This window comes from Pelodiscus sinensis, chromosome 13 (genome assembly GCF_049634645.1).
Source record: "Pelodiscus sinensis isolate JC-2024 chromosome 13, ASM4963464v1, whole genome shotgun sequence".
In the NCBI taxonomy this organism is placed as follows: domain Eukaryota; kingdom Metazoa; phylum Chordata; order Testudines; family Trionychidae; genus Pelodiscus; species Pelodiscus sinensis.
Window position 1 is genome coordinate 2,057,948 of NC_134723.1, and position 14,343 is coordinate 2,072,290.

The window sequence follows — 14,343 nt, forward strand, 5'->3', positions numbered from 1 at the left end:
TAGACCTGCTCAGCCCCCTCGCTGTGGGGAAGCGATCTGTTGTACACCCAGCAGGTGGGGGGCTGTCCTTTAACTCCAGGAGGAAAGCAAGGTGACGCGCTGAGCCGCCGCCGAGTTGTGAGCTTGTCTCTGGCAGCTGGCTCCCCTCCTGTCGCTGTGCTGAACCGCAGCCCGCCAGCCGAGACCCATTCCTGCTGCTCCTGGCTGACGGGAAGACGACTGGAAGCCCGACGCTGGCCTCCCAGCCCTTAATGGTGACGGCCTGCTGCGTGGGCTGCAGCTGGAATCAGCTCTCGCGCGCTGCGGCAGCCAAGCCCAGCGTTCTGCAGGCAGGGTCTCAGAGCCCGGACAGCTGGAGGGAGGACATTTCCCCAGCCTCCTCCGAGCAGCTTCTCCAGCCTCTGCGCGCAGCAACTCCCTCGGACGCTCTGCCCTCTTCGCAGCCTGCCCACGGGGATTTCCCACTCCTGCCGCAGCGCGGTGCCCACTGAGCATTGCTGCCTTTGGTGGCACTTGCCTCCGCGAGCCGGCAGCCCCTGCTCTGCTGGATTCCCGGAGCACATCGCAGCAAGCCCTGGTGCTCCCCAGGCACTGCACACGCCGAGCTCCCAGCACACAGGGCTGGATTAAGGGGGGGGGCAGCTGCCCAGGGCACCAACCTATGGGGTGCACCTGATGGCAGCTGTAAGGGGTGCCGTGTGCTGGGGGGCGGAGCTGCGCATGCGCTGTGTGCCCGGGGGCAGAGCCGTGCATACGCCGTGCACCTGGGGGCGGAGCCATGCATGCGCCGTGCACCTGGGGGCGGAGCCATGCATGCGCCGTGCGCCCAGGGGCGGAGCCATGCATGCGCCGTGCGCCCAGGGGCGGAGCCATGCATGCGCCGTGCACCCGGGGGCGGAGCCATGCATGCGCCGTGCGCCTGGGGGCGGAGCCATGCATGCGCCGTGCACCTGGGGGCGGAGCCATGCATGCGCCGTGCACCCGGGGGCGGAGCCATGCATGCGCCGTGCACCTGGGGGCGGAGCCATGCATGTGCCGTGCACCTGGAGGCGGAGCCATGCACGCGCCGTGCACCTGGGGGCGGAGCCATGCATGCGCCGTGCACCCGGGGGCGGAGCCATGCATGCGCCGTGCACCTGGGGGCGGAGCCATGCATGCGCCGTGCACCTGGGGGCGGAGCCATGCATGCGCTGTGCACCCGGGGGCGGAGCCATGCATGCGCTGTGCACCCGGGGGCGGAGCCATGCATGCGCCGTGCACCTGGGGGCGGAGCCATGCATGCATCGCACGCCCGCTGCCCGGGGCGCAGGAATGGCTCGAGCCGGCCCTGCCTGCACAGGCACGAGACACGCACCCTGAAGCGATGTCCTTCTAGAAGATGAACTCAGCCTGCCTGGCCTGCGCCCCAGGGAACATGGTGGGCGCTGGAGGCAACATAAAGCCACGGGGTACGTCCCACTGGCATTGCACACCCATGGCAGAGGCGTAAAACTGCCACGGACACGCTGGGTTTGGCCTGTGGCCTCGGCGCTGGGAGTAGAGTTGCCAGATACTTTCACAAAAAATACCGAATATGGAGGGAAAAAAAAATTGGTGGAGCAAAAAATAAACCAACTGCACCAAAAAAAAAAAAAAGTCACTGCGCCTTTAAATCCCCCCTCCAGACAACCTGCCATCCCAGAAAAACAGAAATCACCAGACATTTTACGTCCACTATTTTAGGTTTTTTTTTACCTGACAGAGGCCGCAAATACCGGACTGTCCAGGCCAAACCGGACACCTGGCAGCCCCAGAAGGGAGCCGGTGCAAAGGCGGGAGGGGGTCTGGGCGGCCCTGAGGCAACGTGGCCTGAAGTCTCCGCCCGTTGGTTACTCCAAGACCGTGGGCCGCTCTGGCTCGCACCCGCCATGCAAAGTGGCTCCAGAAGGTCCCCGCCCCGCCCCGCCCCGCCACAGGCACACGGCTCAGACTCGGGGCCTCTGCCACACAGGAGCCCGCTCAGGCTCGCCCGGAGCACGGTCCCTCCGCTCAGGACCCTCCGCAGCAGCTACAGAAGACAACTAGCCCCCCCCCTTATCTCCCCCTTCCTGCTCTCAGAGCAGGGGCATTTCCAGGGCTGTGGACTTGCCCCGGCTGGAACTGCATTCTCCCTGGGCAGCCCCACCCCTCCCGGGGGGCTGCCGAAGCCGCTGCTTTCACGGTGCGGTCCCGTTTGCCTCTGGGGCCCTGCTCTCGCGGTCGGGCCGCCTTGTGCGCATGCGGGGAGCGGGGCCTGAGCCGCCCGGAATCCAGCGCCGGGGCGTCGCGGCAGGCTTGGCGGGGCCCTATAGAACGGGGTCGCCCCACCCGGTACAACTCGCCTCTCAGCAGGGACAGGCAGGGCTTGCTAGTGACCGGGACGTGGGTGGGCCTGCCCAGTGGTTAGAGCAGGAGTCAGCCGAGGTCAGAGCCAAGAGAGGGGCCAGGCTGAGGCAGGAGCAGGGAGTATCAGGGCCATGGGCGCGTGTGGTGCAGTGGGGGGGCTGTCTGCTCTGTGACCCGGCCCCCCGCGCTGGGATGGGGGATTCTCACTGACTCTCCCAATGTGGATTAACCCAGACACCAGGCTCAGCCGCCCAGGGAGAGACAAAGGGAGGGGGGCGGAGACCAGCACCTGGCTGGGAGGCAGGGCTGGGGGGGAGGCAGTGGCTGTCTGGGAAGCATGGAGAGGAGACGCTAAGCGGGGGGCCTAGGGGCGATGGGCCCTAACCCTGGGCTCTGATGCATCCTGGCCCCTGTAGCCACATCCCGTCTGTGCTGGGCTGTACCCCGAAGGAACAGTGAACCCCTCTCTGTTCTACCACTGGCGGCGTCTGTTCGTGCTGCTACGGGGTGCAGGGACGGGGGGACCCCGACTCGCCGTCCCAGTACGTGTGTAGAGCAGCTGCTGAGGTGGGTGCCAGAGCCGGTCTGCTGACCCCTCCAACCCATCAGGCCGGCTGTGCTCGTGAGCTAGCCCAGAGCCCGGCTGTAGCCTTCCGAACCCCGGGCACAGAAGAGCTGAGCACTCAGGAGACAGGTTGCCCCCCCTGTTCGCGGACGGTTCTGGGCGGCGGTAGGCTGGGACACGGGGTCTCCACGTGGGGCTGGGTCTTCCAGGACTGGGACAGCTGTACCCGGAATGCCCCGGGGTCTGCCTGCTCTGTAGCGCTGGGGTTGGAGGTCTAGGTTAGTGAATGGGACCCTTGATTTAAGGCCTGGGGCAGAGAGCTGCCCCTTGTCCCCCCGGCCAGCCTGGGAGCAGCCTGATGGTCTTGGTCTCCGTGGTGTTTGGAGGCATCTGGTGCGTGTTCCGTGTGCGCCCGGCACACATGGAGCCTCGGGCTGTGTCTGCCCTGGCAGGGCGTTTCGCCACAAGCTGGGTCGACAGCCAGAAGGCGTTGAGAGAAGGCCACCGGTGCGTCCGCTCTCGGCCCTGCCTGTCCCGCCTGGGACGTGCCTCGCCGGGAGGGCAGGTCCCCGTGGGGTGCCGGCCCACGTCTGCCTTCTCCTGCCAGAAGCTGTGGGAAGCAGAGGGGATCGCAGCCCGTATGGACCGGGGCTCAATGCCCCATGATGCATTGCTTTCCTTCCCAGCATTCCATGTGCTTCCATCGTCAGGTCATGGGAATTGTCCTAGAACTGGCAGGGACCCGGAGAGTTCATCGCGTCCAGCCCCCTGCCCACCCGGGGGCACATCCTCGCCTAGGCCGTTTTCCGCTCGCCCTGCCACCTCTGTCGGCAAGAACGGAACCTGCGCTGCTCGCCACCGCGCCGCTCGCTCTCGCTGGCACGTCCCCAACGCCAGCTGAGTCTTCTTGACGCCAGGAAGGCCACGGCAGCCACCGCTGCCCGACGAACTGTCCAGCCTGCGTAGCAGCAGCACGACGCGGCGAGTGGCATTGACGGAGCAGCTGACCCTGGCGGAACGTCGCATTAGCAGTCGGGGGGGGTCCCCTCGTCCTGCTGGTCTGGATTGACGAACAGCAACTGTGGAACTTCCACAGGCGGAAATCCACCTTCCTGGAGCTGTGTGCCGGGGTCGCCCCGCTCTGGGGCGCAGCCACACCCCGCTTGAGCCGCCCTGGCAGTGGCCAAGCGTGCAGCGATCTCGGCCCGGAAAGGGGCGTCTCCCACCTGCCCCCGCTGGCAGCGAGTCGGGTTGGAGGGGGGATGTCGACCCCTGGGCGTGTTCGTACAGATGTGCGGGGTTAATCAGATCCTGCTGGGACTGACTGGCCCTCTGGGCACCGTGTGAGACACGAGGGTTGGCTTTGCACGCACGGTTTTGCACCTGGCCTGGCGCTGGAGAGCCGCTGTCCGAAGGGGCACTGCCCCACGGGTCTGCAGGCACCTGGCTCGCCTTGGGTGCTGCACTGACGTCGGTGCCGGATGATCCGATTGGGGGCACAGTGGGGACGAGCGGGAGCCATTTGTACGAGTGCGGACACAGGGAGCTGCCGCTTGGCCAGGACCTCATCCCAGAGAAAGGCCCCAGCTGCTGGAGTCACAAAGTCCTGGCTCCCTCCCCAGGAGGGGACGCTGGAGGGGGGCTGTCTGCTCTGTGACCCGGGCCCCCCGCGCGGTGGTGGGAGATTCTCACTGACTCGCCCAAAGGTGGATTAACCCAGACACCAGGCGCAGCCGCCCAGGGAGGGAGACAAAGGGAGGGGGGTGGAGACCAGCACCTGGCTGGGGGGAAGGGCTGGGAGAGAGGTTTTTAGTTTCCATCTGGAATCATGGAGGAAGCAGCCTAAGCAAGGGGCTGGGATTTAGGGGCCCCGTCTCCTGTGCTGTATCCGGGAGAAGCAATAAACTCCCCCTGTTCTACTGGCTGGTGGAGTCTGTCCGTGCCACTACGGGGGTGCAGGAGACGGGGGAACCCCGAGACGCCGTCACCCCCCCACTCCCAGTGCAGGATGGGGATGTGCCACATTCCCCCCGGTGCCGGAGCAGTGGCCAGGCCTGTCCCGGAGCAGCCGAGGGCCGGGAGCATGTGGGGGCGTCTGCGCTGCCTCCGGCTGCAGGGCTGGGGACGGCAGCAGGGAGGTGCCCAGCCGGCACTCAAGGGGCCGCGCTCCCCTCCGGGGGTCCGGAGGTGGGCAAGAGGCAGGGCTCTGAGGAGAAGCGGTGATGGGGGCACACGCCAGACGCCCGCAGAGCCTCGCCATGGCTCCTGGGCCGGGCCAACAGCCCTCAGCAGCGGCAGGCCGGGGCCGCGATGCCCCTGGTGCTCAGTGGGAGGCTGGCTGGGTCCATGGGGCAGATTACAGCTCGAGGGGCCCCGGGCCAGAGCAAGTGGGCCCCTCCCTACCCCTTCCGCCTGCACTGGGGCTGCCCCGCCCGGCGCTCCTGCTGGGAAGCAGGGTTGGGGGGAGAGCAGGGCAAGCCCCCAAAGCCTGACCACGGCGGTGCTGGGCGGGCAGGCAGAGCAGGTTGGGGCACAGGCTGGGGGCCCCCATTTCTAGGGCCCCAATAGGCTGGGCCCTAGGCGCTGGCCCAGGGGCTAATCTGCCCCCCTCCTGGCCTTACGCTGGTGTGACAGGCCCGCGTGTGGGCGGCACAGCCGGGTGGGGCCGCTGGGGCTGGCACGGAGGGGCCGTGCCTCCCTGCCGCTCCCCGGAACGGGTGCCGGGTGCACGCCCGCCTGTCCCCAGGCTGCTCTGGGAGAGGGGGGGCTGGTGCCGCTCGCCTACACGGGGCGCCGGAGCAGCCCTGCCCGGGAACGGCTCCGGTGAGTCGCGGCTGCGTTCACATGGCGGGGGGCCCCCAGGGGCTGGCAGGGGGAACCGGGCGCCTTTCCCGGGGGCAGTAGCGCTGGGCCGGACCCCTGGGGTGAGCCTGCTCTGGCTCAGCCCGGCTGGGAGCGGGGGAGGTGCTGGGGGGGCGGCAGGGCCATGTGGGCGGAGGGGGGGGGCTGTGGGCGGGACGTGAGACCTTCCAGCTGCTGCACACCAATGGCCTGGCTGTGTCCTGCTGCGGGTGGCTGGCTGCTCCCTGCCCCCCGCCCCGGCAGCTGGACTCGGCCTCCCTCCTTCCTAGGCCAGCTGGAGGGAGGCCTGGGCCTGCGGGTGCAGCGCGGGAGGGGCCAGAGAGCAAGTGCCGGGAGGGGCCCCCAGTTCCCGCCTGTCCTGCCCGCGGCGGCTCTGACTCCTGCTCGCGCCAGCCCGGGGGGCCCCGCGGGAAGGGGAAGACACCAGGCTCCGGGGGTCCCTGTGGCAACAGGCCCCGGGTCTTCAGCAGGCTCAGCACCCGCCCAGCCCCAGAGAGCCCGCCCAGGGAACATCCGCCCCACGGCCGGCCCGCGAGGGGGCAGCCCCACGGGAGGCCCTCACACAGCGAGGGCTCTGGGGGGCTCCTTGCTCCTGCACCGTCCCGCAGGCCCCCCCCCCCCCGCTGCGGGCACAGTGCAGAGAGCAAGTGGACGTGTGATCAGGGCCACTGGGGCTTGGACCCGGCCCGTGCCCCCCAGGACTGGCTCCGCCCACACCGGGCGTGTAAAGCCTGGGGGCAGGTCGGGCCCGGGGTGGGCTCCATGTGGAATGGTCAGTCCAAAGCGCCGTCCAGGGAGCGAGCGAGAGCAGGCGCCGGGGTGACCCCAGCCCTGCCCCTGCCGCCCCCAGGCCAGGAGACTGGCAGGGGGCAGGTCCAGCTGCCCCCTCACTCTTGCTCTGGCAGGGCCCCCCGCGCCCCACGGCCTGGCCTAGACTACGGGCGTGTGCGCAGGAGAGCAGCGGCCCCGCCCTGTGTGCTGCCTGCAAAGGGGCTTGCGGGTCCGGCCTGCGCTTTGCAGCCCACGCTCCGGAGAGCTCCGTGTCCTTTCACGAGTCACCCATGCTCCGGGTGTCTCCAGCTCCGTGGCCGGCCGGGGAGTCTGCAGGACACTGCTTCCCCAAGGAGCTGCGGGCTGAGCCCGGGAGGGGGTTCCCTCAGGCCGGCCTGAGCCCCGTCGCTTTGCCTGGGGTGTCAGCGCCGGTGATGTCTGGCTGCACCCCGCACCCCGCGCCTGCCAGCTGGGAGCCGAGGGGACGCGGCCGGATCGCTGGCTCTGCGCGACTTGCTGCCCGCTGAGCAGAGCAGAGCGCCGCGCCCCGGCACACACAGCCGGTCCCAGGGCCCTGGGAAGAGCCAGCAGGAACCAACCCAGCCCACGCCCACTTGCCGCTGCTGCTCCTGCCCTGCCCTGTGCCGGGAAGTGGATCTCAGTGGAGTCCCTGGCTCTGGCTCTCCCGGTTGCTGCCTTTGGCTGGATCTTTGGACTTTGGGACCCTGCCCCCACTGCACGATCTGTTTGCTTTTATCAGTGCGAGACTTGCAACGGGAGGACGTGACAGTGATCTGAGAGCCAGCCCCTGCCCGCTGCCTCCGGACCTGCTTTCCAGTGGGCACGGCTGCCCCGCGCACAGGCCGGGGAGTCCGGCACACTCAGACCTGGGCTCTCTGGCCCCACCTGGCAGGCGGCTCCGGACCGCGGGGAAACATGCCCTCGTCTCTCCGTGCCTCCTGGGCCTGGATGCTTCTCATTCCCGGTACGTGCGAGAGTCTCTGTTCACAGGGCACCAGCAGGGCGAGCCGGGCTGAGCCGCCTGTCTGTGTATCCCCCACAGCTCCGTATCTACCCAGCCATCCCCTCTGTCTATCCAGCTAGCCATCAAACCAGACACTAGGACTGGAAGGGATCTTGGGAGGTCATCAAGTCCAGTCCCCTGCCGCCCGGGCTAGACCCAAGCTAGACCCGCCATGTCCCACGCACTAGCCACTAGCGGCTGTTTGGCCGGTTGCATGCGGGTAGCTGGCTCACACAATGATTTACGTCTTCAGAATTAGGTGGCTAGTTTGCTTCAGAACTGGCTGGACACCACAGATCTAGCCCATCCCTGGCAGGTGTCTGCCCAACCTGCTCCGAAATATCTCCAGGGATGGAGATTCCACAACCTCCCTAGGCAACTGATTCCAGTGTTTAACCCGCCTGACAGGCAGGAACTTTTTCCTAATGTCCAACCCAAACCTCCCTGGCTGCAGTTGAAGCCCATTGCTGCTTGTCCTGTCCTCAGAGGCCAAAGGGAACAATGTTTCTCCCTCCTCCTTGTGACACCCTTTTAGGTACTTGAAAGCTGTTTATCTATCTAGCCCCATATTTTCTCCCCCCCCCCCCCCCATTGATCGATAGAGCTATCTATCTGCAGACACCCCCTGAAACTTCCAGCCCTTCCCTGCCCTGGGACCGGCCCGGGGAGCGCCGAGTCGAGGTGGGGGTTAAGTTAAGGCAGGCCTGTGCTTGGCAGGCAAGAGAAAGCAAGCGAGGTTTTCTTTTGAAAGAGCCATGGTGTTGCCCCCCACCCCCTCACATGGAGGGGAGCACGCAGGTGCCTGCTGGCCTGGGCCCGTCCCTCCGGGGGGCACTGACCTATGGCCCCGGCATGGCAGCCTGGCTTCAGGCCGAGCAATGGGCATGTGCAATGGGCTTGCAAACCCCAAAGGGCTGGTCAGAGCTGACTCGTGCGGGTGCCCCGCTGGGCAGCTCCCAAGCGGACGGCAGGGGATCTGGGGCGTGCTCCGGGGCTGCTGGGACTCCCCTTGTCAGAGCCAGGGGGCTGCATTCCCAACGGCCGCCAAGGAAGCCCAGAGCGGGAGCAGCTCCAGGCATAGAGGCAGGGCCAAGTGCTGGCCCTACACACATCTAGGGGCGTGGCACTGGCAGGTCGGATCCTGCGCGGGGCTGAGCAGCTTCTGCCCGGCCAGCCCAGGAGGGAGCCGCAGGGTGTGGGGAACGGGGGGTCCAGGCTCTGCAGAGCTGCCTAGCTCTTGGGCTCACACATTCCAAAGCCAAAAGGGTCCACTGTGATCACCTAATCCGGGGTGGGCAAGATCAGGCCTGCCCAGCCGTCTGGTCCGGCCCACCCTGCCCCTCTCCCGCCCAAGAGACCTGGAGGTAGGGGAGTGGCTCCCTCCCACGGCCAGGGCACACCGGGCCTAGAGGGCCCCGCCCCTTCCACCTGAGGCCCCGCCCACAAACACAAATCAAAATTCATGAAGTGCCCCCTGCCAGAATTATTGCCCACCCCAATCTAGTCTGGCCCCCTGTCCCGGGGCAGATGCACCACCCTGGCGCCCCCAGCCCGCAGTCCTGGGACTGAGCTCGATGACTCGCTGGGCACCTCCCTGCAGCTGGCATCTCCCCGTGTTTCCCTTTGACCACGGTGTCCTCCGGCAGCCCCCACGCCAGTGTCTGAGCCCCCTTCCGGGGGGGGGTTAACTTGCTTGCACTCCAGGGGCCTCCCCTCTCCAGGGCCCCCTGTTCTCCCCCCAGGGAACACCCAGTTCCCCTGTACCCACCTTGCCTCAGTGACCCACTGCCAGTCTCCATCTAGCCCCCGCCCGGGGCAACCTGCATCTGCAATGGCCACTCAGCACCGGCAAAGGGGGGTGCACCTGCTGCCCCTGCCTACCATGGCCGCCTCTCTACAGCCCTAGTAGCCTCAGGCCTTGCTTTAGGCCCTGCAGCCTCGGGGCTTGCTGGTCAGAGCCTCCCCAGCCCTGCCTGCCTGCCTGCCTGCCTGCCTCCAAGAAGCCTCCAGCTTCCCCAGCAGCCAGGTCCCTCCTGCTCTCTGCCCAGAGCAAGAGTGAGCTTCCCCCTGCCGCCTGGAGCCCTTCTTTATAGAGCCCAGCTGGGCCCTCGTTAGCCAGACCCCCCCCCAGCTGAGCCCTCGTTAGCCAGACTCCCCCCCCCTGCTGGGCCCTCGTTAGCCAGACTCCCCCCCTGCTGGGCCCTCGTTAGCCAGACCTCCCCCCCAGCTGGGGCTTTGCTCAGCCCTCCCTCATCCCAGGGTTTGCCCTTAAAGGGCCAGTGCGGGGCAAACGCCCTGTCACCCCCCTGTAAAATCCAGGCTGGGGAACGTCTCCCGAAAGAATTCCCCGAGTGGACGGTTTAGAACTCGGCCGATGGTGCTGGAGACGTTCCCGGGAGGGGCAATCCGCTGGGCCACAGCGCAGTGTTCCGAGGGCGGCCCCATTGCCCATCGGCCGGGGTCTGGCTTCGGCAGACTGGCTGGTGATAGCGCTTGCTCCGCTCGATCGCTTTGCTTCCCGCGGGACCCAATCTCCTCTCCACGGTCTGTCTGCGAAGCCACCTCGATCGAGTTCTTCCCTGCAATGCAGGCTTTCCGGCCCTGTAACCACGCTTGGCTCTTGGCTGACCCCTCTCCGACTGATCACACCCTCCTGCTCGAACTGGTGGGCACCAGAGCTGCTCCAGCAGCTGTTCCACCGGTGCCCAAGCCCGGGGTCCTCATTGAGAAGCCTGTGTATGCAACACAGCCTCCCATTAGCCCTTCTAGCCACAGAGCTGCACGGGGCGCTCGTGGTCACCCCGAGATCGTTTCCACAGGCCTAGGGCAGCTCCCCCTTGGGTCCAGCTGACGTGCTTTGCTCCTAGATGGGCACATTGACACTTAGCCAGGCAGACAGCCCAGTGGCACCCCAGAGCTACACACCGACCAGTCAGCCGCACTCCTCCTGTGGGACCTGCAGTAGCCACCAGGCAGCCGCAGAGACCCCCCAGCAGCCCAGCGCCATGTCAGGCGCACCCCACCAGCACTGCACAGGGGAGGCAGCAGCTTTTGAAGCGGTGTGAAGTCAGAGCTGGGTGGTGAACTTGCGAAAGAACAGCCAGCCCGGTTCGTTCCGTGTCACGGGGCTGTCAGCGCTGTGCACAATCTCCATTCCCCAGGGGTTTGTAACTCTGAGGTTCGACTGTACCCAGCAAGTGCCCGGCCTCCGCTCTGCCCGCTACACGGGTCTGTCAGGGCTGTGCACAGCCTCCATTCCCCAGGGGTTCGTAACTCTGAGGTTCGACTGTACCCAGCAAGTGCCCGGCCTCCGCTCTGCCCGCTACACGGGTCTGTCAGGGCTGTGCACAGCCTCCATTCCCCAGGGGTTCGTAACTCTGAGGTTCGACTGTACCCAGCGAGTGCCCGGCCTCCGCTCTGCCCGCTACACGGGTCTGTTAGCACTGTGCACAGCCTCCATTCCCCAGGGGTTCGTAACTCTGAGGTTCGACTGTACCCAGCAAGTGCCCAGCCTCCGCTCTTCCTGCTACACGGGTTTGTTAGCACTGTGCACAGCCTCCATTCCCCAGGGGTTCGTAACTCTGAGGTTCGACTGTACCCAGCAAGTGCCCGGCCTCCGCTCTGCCCGCTACACGGGTCTGTCAGGGCTGTGCACAGCCTCCATTCCCCAGGGGTTCGTAACTCTGAGGTTTGACTGTACCCAGCGAGTGCCCGGCCTCCGCTCTGCCCGCTACATGGCGAGAGCCCGGGAGGACGCTGGCTGGGGCGGGCGCGAGCTGCTGGGGAAGCTGGGTTCGGAGGGGCGCCTCGGAGGCCTCGTTCTGGCTGGTAAAGCTGCCACGCCAGGTGCGGAGTCAGCGGGAGCGGCCAGGTGGCTTGGTCCGCGTGGGGCAGCTCTCGGGGCAAGGCCCAGGGCCCAGGGAGAGGTGGGGGAAGGGCAGCTCATGCTGGGGAAGCTGGTTTCTGATGCCTCCATCTGCCGGCTCGTTCTCCCCTCCACCCCGAGGTGGGTGGAATGGCCCCGTCCCGCGCTCTGCTCTCCGCCAGCGGGGCCTACGCGCCGGCCCTGGCTAGGGCGCCGCGGGGTCTGTTCCTACCGAGCACCAGCCGGCCTGGGGCGCCAGCGGCAGGGCCTGTTTGGCTCAGACTAGCCCAGTGTCTCTGGGCAGCTCCCTGGCACCTCTCCCGAGCATTGTCCTGGGGAACTCGCTCGGCCTGCTCTCCGTGGCAAGGTCCCAAGCAGGGAAAGTTACAGCCCCATTGTCGCAACCCCCCGCCCCGCTCCTCTTCCCCCGGGCGCCCCCGATCTCCGCACTGCTGCGCGGGTGCCGCCGGGTCTGGTCTCCGGTGCCAGCCCGGGTGCTTGTGGCTCCTTTGGGGGCAGGAAAACACTGTTATCAGAAACACCCACGGCACACGGCACCCTGTTTGAGGCAGCCTGCTCCACAGCTGCAAACAGCCTCCGTCACGCCGCCTGGCCGATCCCAGGAACACCGCTCGCCCCCGGCACTCCCGGCTTCTGGGTCGAGGCCGAGTCGTGTCCCGCATTTTATGTGACAGGCCGTTTTGTGCGGTGGAAGCTGAGCCTGGCTCTTTCGGGATCGACTGCTGGGAAATCCAACCGGCTCGCGCCTTGCAAACGCCAGCTGGACAGCGCCATGGAAACGCAGCAGTGCGGCTGGAGAGAAACGCTCCTGGAGAGAGCATCTTCCAGCCGATCCCCCGGGTGGGAACATGGCAATCCCCAGCCCCCAAACCAGGATCAGTCCCTATATTTAGGGCCTTCTCTATCCCATGAGCAGTGCTCCGTGCTCAGGGGAGACTCCAATGCCAGCAGCTGATTAGCAGAGCGCCTACAGCTCAGTGTCAAGTATCAGGGGGTCACCGTGTTAGTCTGAATCTGCAAAAGCGGCGAGGAGTCCTGTGGCACCTTATAGACTAACTGAAGTGTAGGAGCATAAGCTTTCGTGGGCAAAGACCCACTTCGTCAGATGCATGGATAAGGTGCCACAGGACTCCTTGCTGCTTTTACAGCTCAGTGTGTGTTTCTCCTGGTGGTGCACATCTGCACATGCCTCGGTGCACATAACATTTATTCTGTTGGATAATTTATTTGCATGGATGGAGAAGATTAGAGGCAACACAGCTGAGCTAAGCTTCTCTCTGACCCATCTTCCTACCTGTAGACAGGTGCTGGCCCAGGGCACTCCTCCTGCAGGTACCAGCCTTGGTGTACATCTGAGATCCAAGAACAATTGCATACACCCAGGCTGTGTCTACACTGGCCACTTATTCCGGAAAATCAGCCGCTTTTCCGGAAATACTATGCTGCTCCCGTTCGGGCAAAAGTCTTTTTCCGGAAAACTGTTCCGGAAAAGGGCCAGTGTAGACAGCACAGTAGTGTTTTCCACAAAAAAGCCCTGATCGCGAAAATGATGATCGGGGCTTTTTTCCGGAAAAGCGTGTCTAGATTGGCCACGGATGCTTTTCCGGAAAAAGTGCTTTTCCAGAAAAGCATCCTGCCAATGTAGACGCGCTTTTTCCGGAAATACTTATAAGAGAAATCTGTTCCGTTTTAAGCATTTCCGGAAAAGGGTGCCAGTGTAGACGTAGCCCCAGTGTCTGTAAGAACGCTGTCCCCTTTCTTTGACTCAGGTTTCCAGGCCAGAAGGGACCAGTCTGAGCTCCTGTGGGCCACAGAACTGCTCCCGAATCATTCCTAAAGCCCCGCTTTTAGAAACACGCCTAGCCTGGATCTTAATATGGCCGGTGATGGAGACCCCACCCCAGCCCTTGATGGCTTATCCCAATGGTTAGGGACCTTCACTGTTGCAATGTAACACCTTATTTCCAGTGTGAATTAAGCTAGCTTCGACCTGTTAACCGATGAAAGGGTGTTGGGGGGGGGGGGTAACCGCATTAAGGCTGATGCTGATATCTGGTCAATCCATAGCTCTTTAACTCGCTGGCGAGGATAATGCAGGCGACGCTATCCAAAGCCTTGCTACAGTCAAGGTCTATCACACCCGCCACTTTCCCCTTCTCACAGAGCCCGTTCCCTTGCCGTAGGAGGCAGCCAGCTCGGCCAGGCTGGACTTGCCCGCGGTGGCCCCAAGTCGGCTGTTCCTGTTCCCGTCCTCTCCTCCACGTGTTGCTCCAGGTCAGCTGATTCTCCACCCCCCAGACCTCTTCCAGTCATTGTGTCCCAGCATCCCTTGCTCCTGGAGGTTTGCCCGAGTCAGCAGCCGCTCAGCCTGAAGTGAGGGGGCTGCTGCTGGCACAGGGGCGGGAGGCGCTGTAGCCAGCGGTGTGCAGGTGAGATATGAGTGTGTTCTCCTGACCGTAAAGTCAGTGAGTCTGAGCCCAGCGGACCAAGCGACCCAGATCACTCTGTACCAGGGACCAGCTTCTTCCGTATGTCGCCCTCCCCCGGCCTCTGTGTCACCCGCACCCCTGATCCGCCAGGCCCTGGTTTCTTCCAGCTCATTGATAAAAACATTGCACAGCACAGGGCCAAGAGACAGTCCCTGTGGGTCCCCATGGGAAACCCACCCGCTCAGCGCTGAGCGTAGGGACGTGAACGGAGATCTCTCAGTCAGCCAGCAGTTAATCCAGTTAATGGGTGCCACGTTCATTTGATCTCTCTCTAGCTCCCATCCAGGCGCTTGGTGATGCGAGCTGGCAGGCAAAGCAAGTCCTGGGGTATTAGAGCACTGGCCGTCTCTCAACCGAAACTGGACTCTCCTCGGGAAAGTTA

At 65.1% G+C, this 14,343-nt stretch overlaps 1 protein-coding gene across 1 annotated transcript in view; it reads left to right on the forward strand.

The window, feature by feature from the left end:
- The first annotated feature begins 7,246 nt into the window (after positions 1-7,246).
- XPNPEP2 (X-prolyl aminopeptidase 2) overlaps positions 7,247-14,343 on the forward strand; it is a 33,433-nt gene continuing 26,336 nt past the window's right edge. The window contains exon 1 of the mRNA XM_075896609.1: positions 7,247-7,547. Within this exon, the coding sequence (XP_075752724.1) occupies positions 7,499-7,547 (49 nt within the window). The 5' untranslated portion in view covers positions 7,247-7,498. The remainder of the gene's footprint in view (positions 7,548-14,343) is intronic.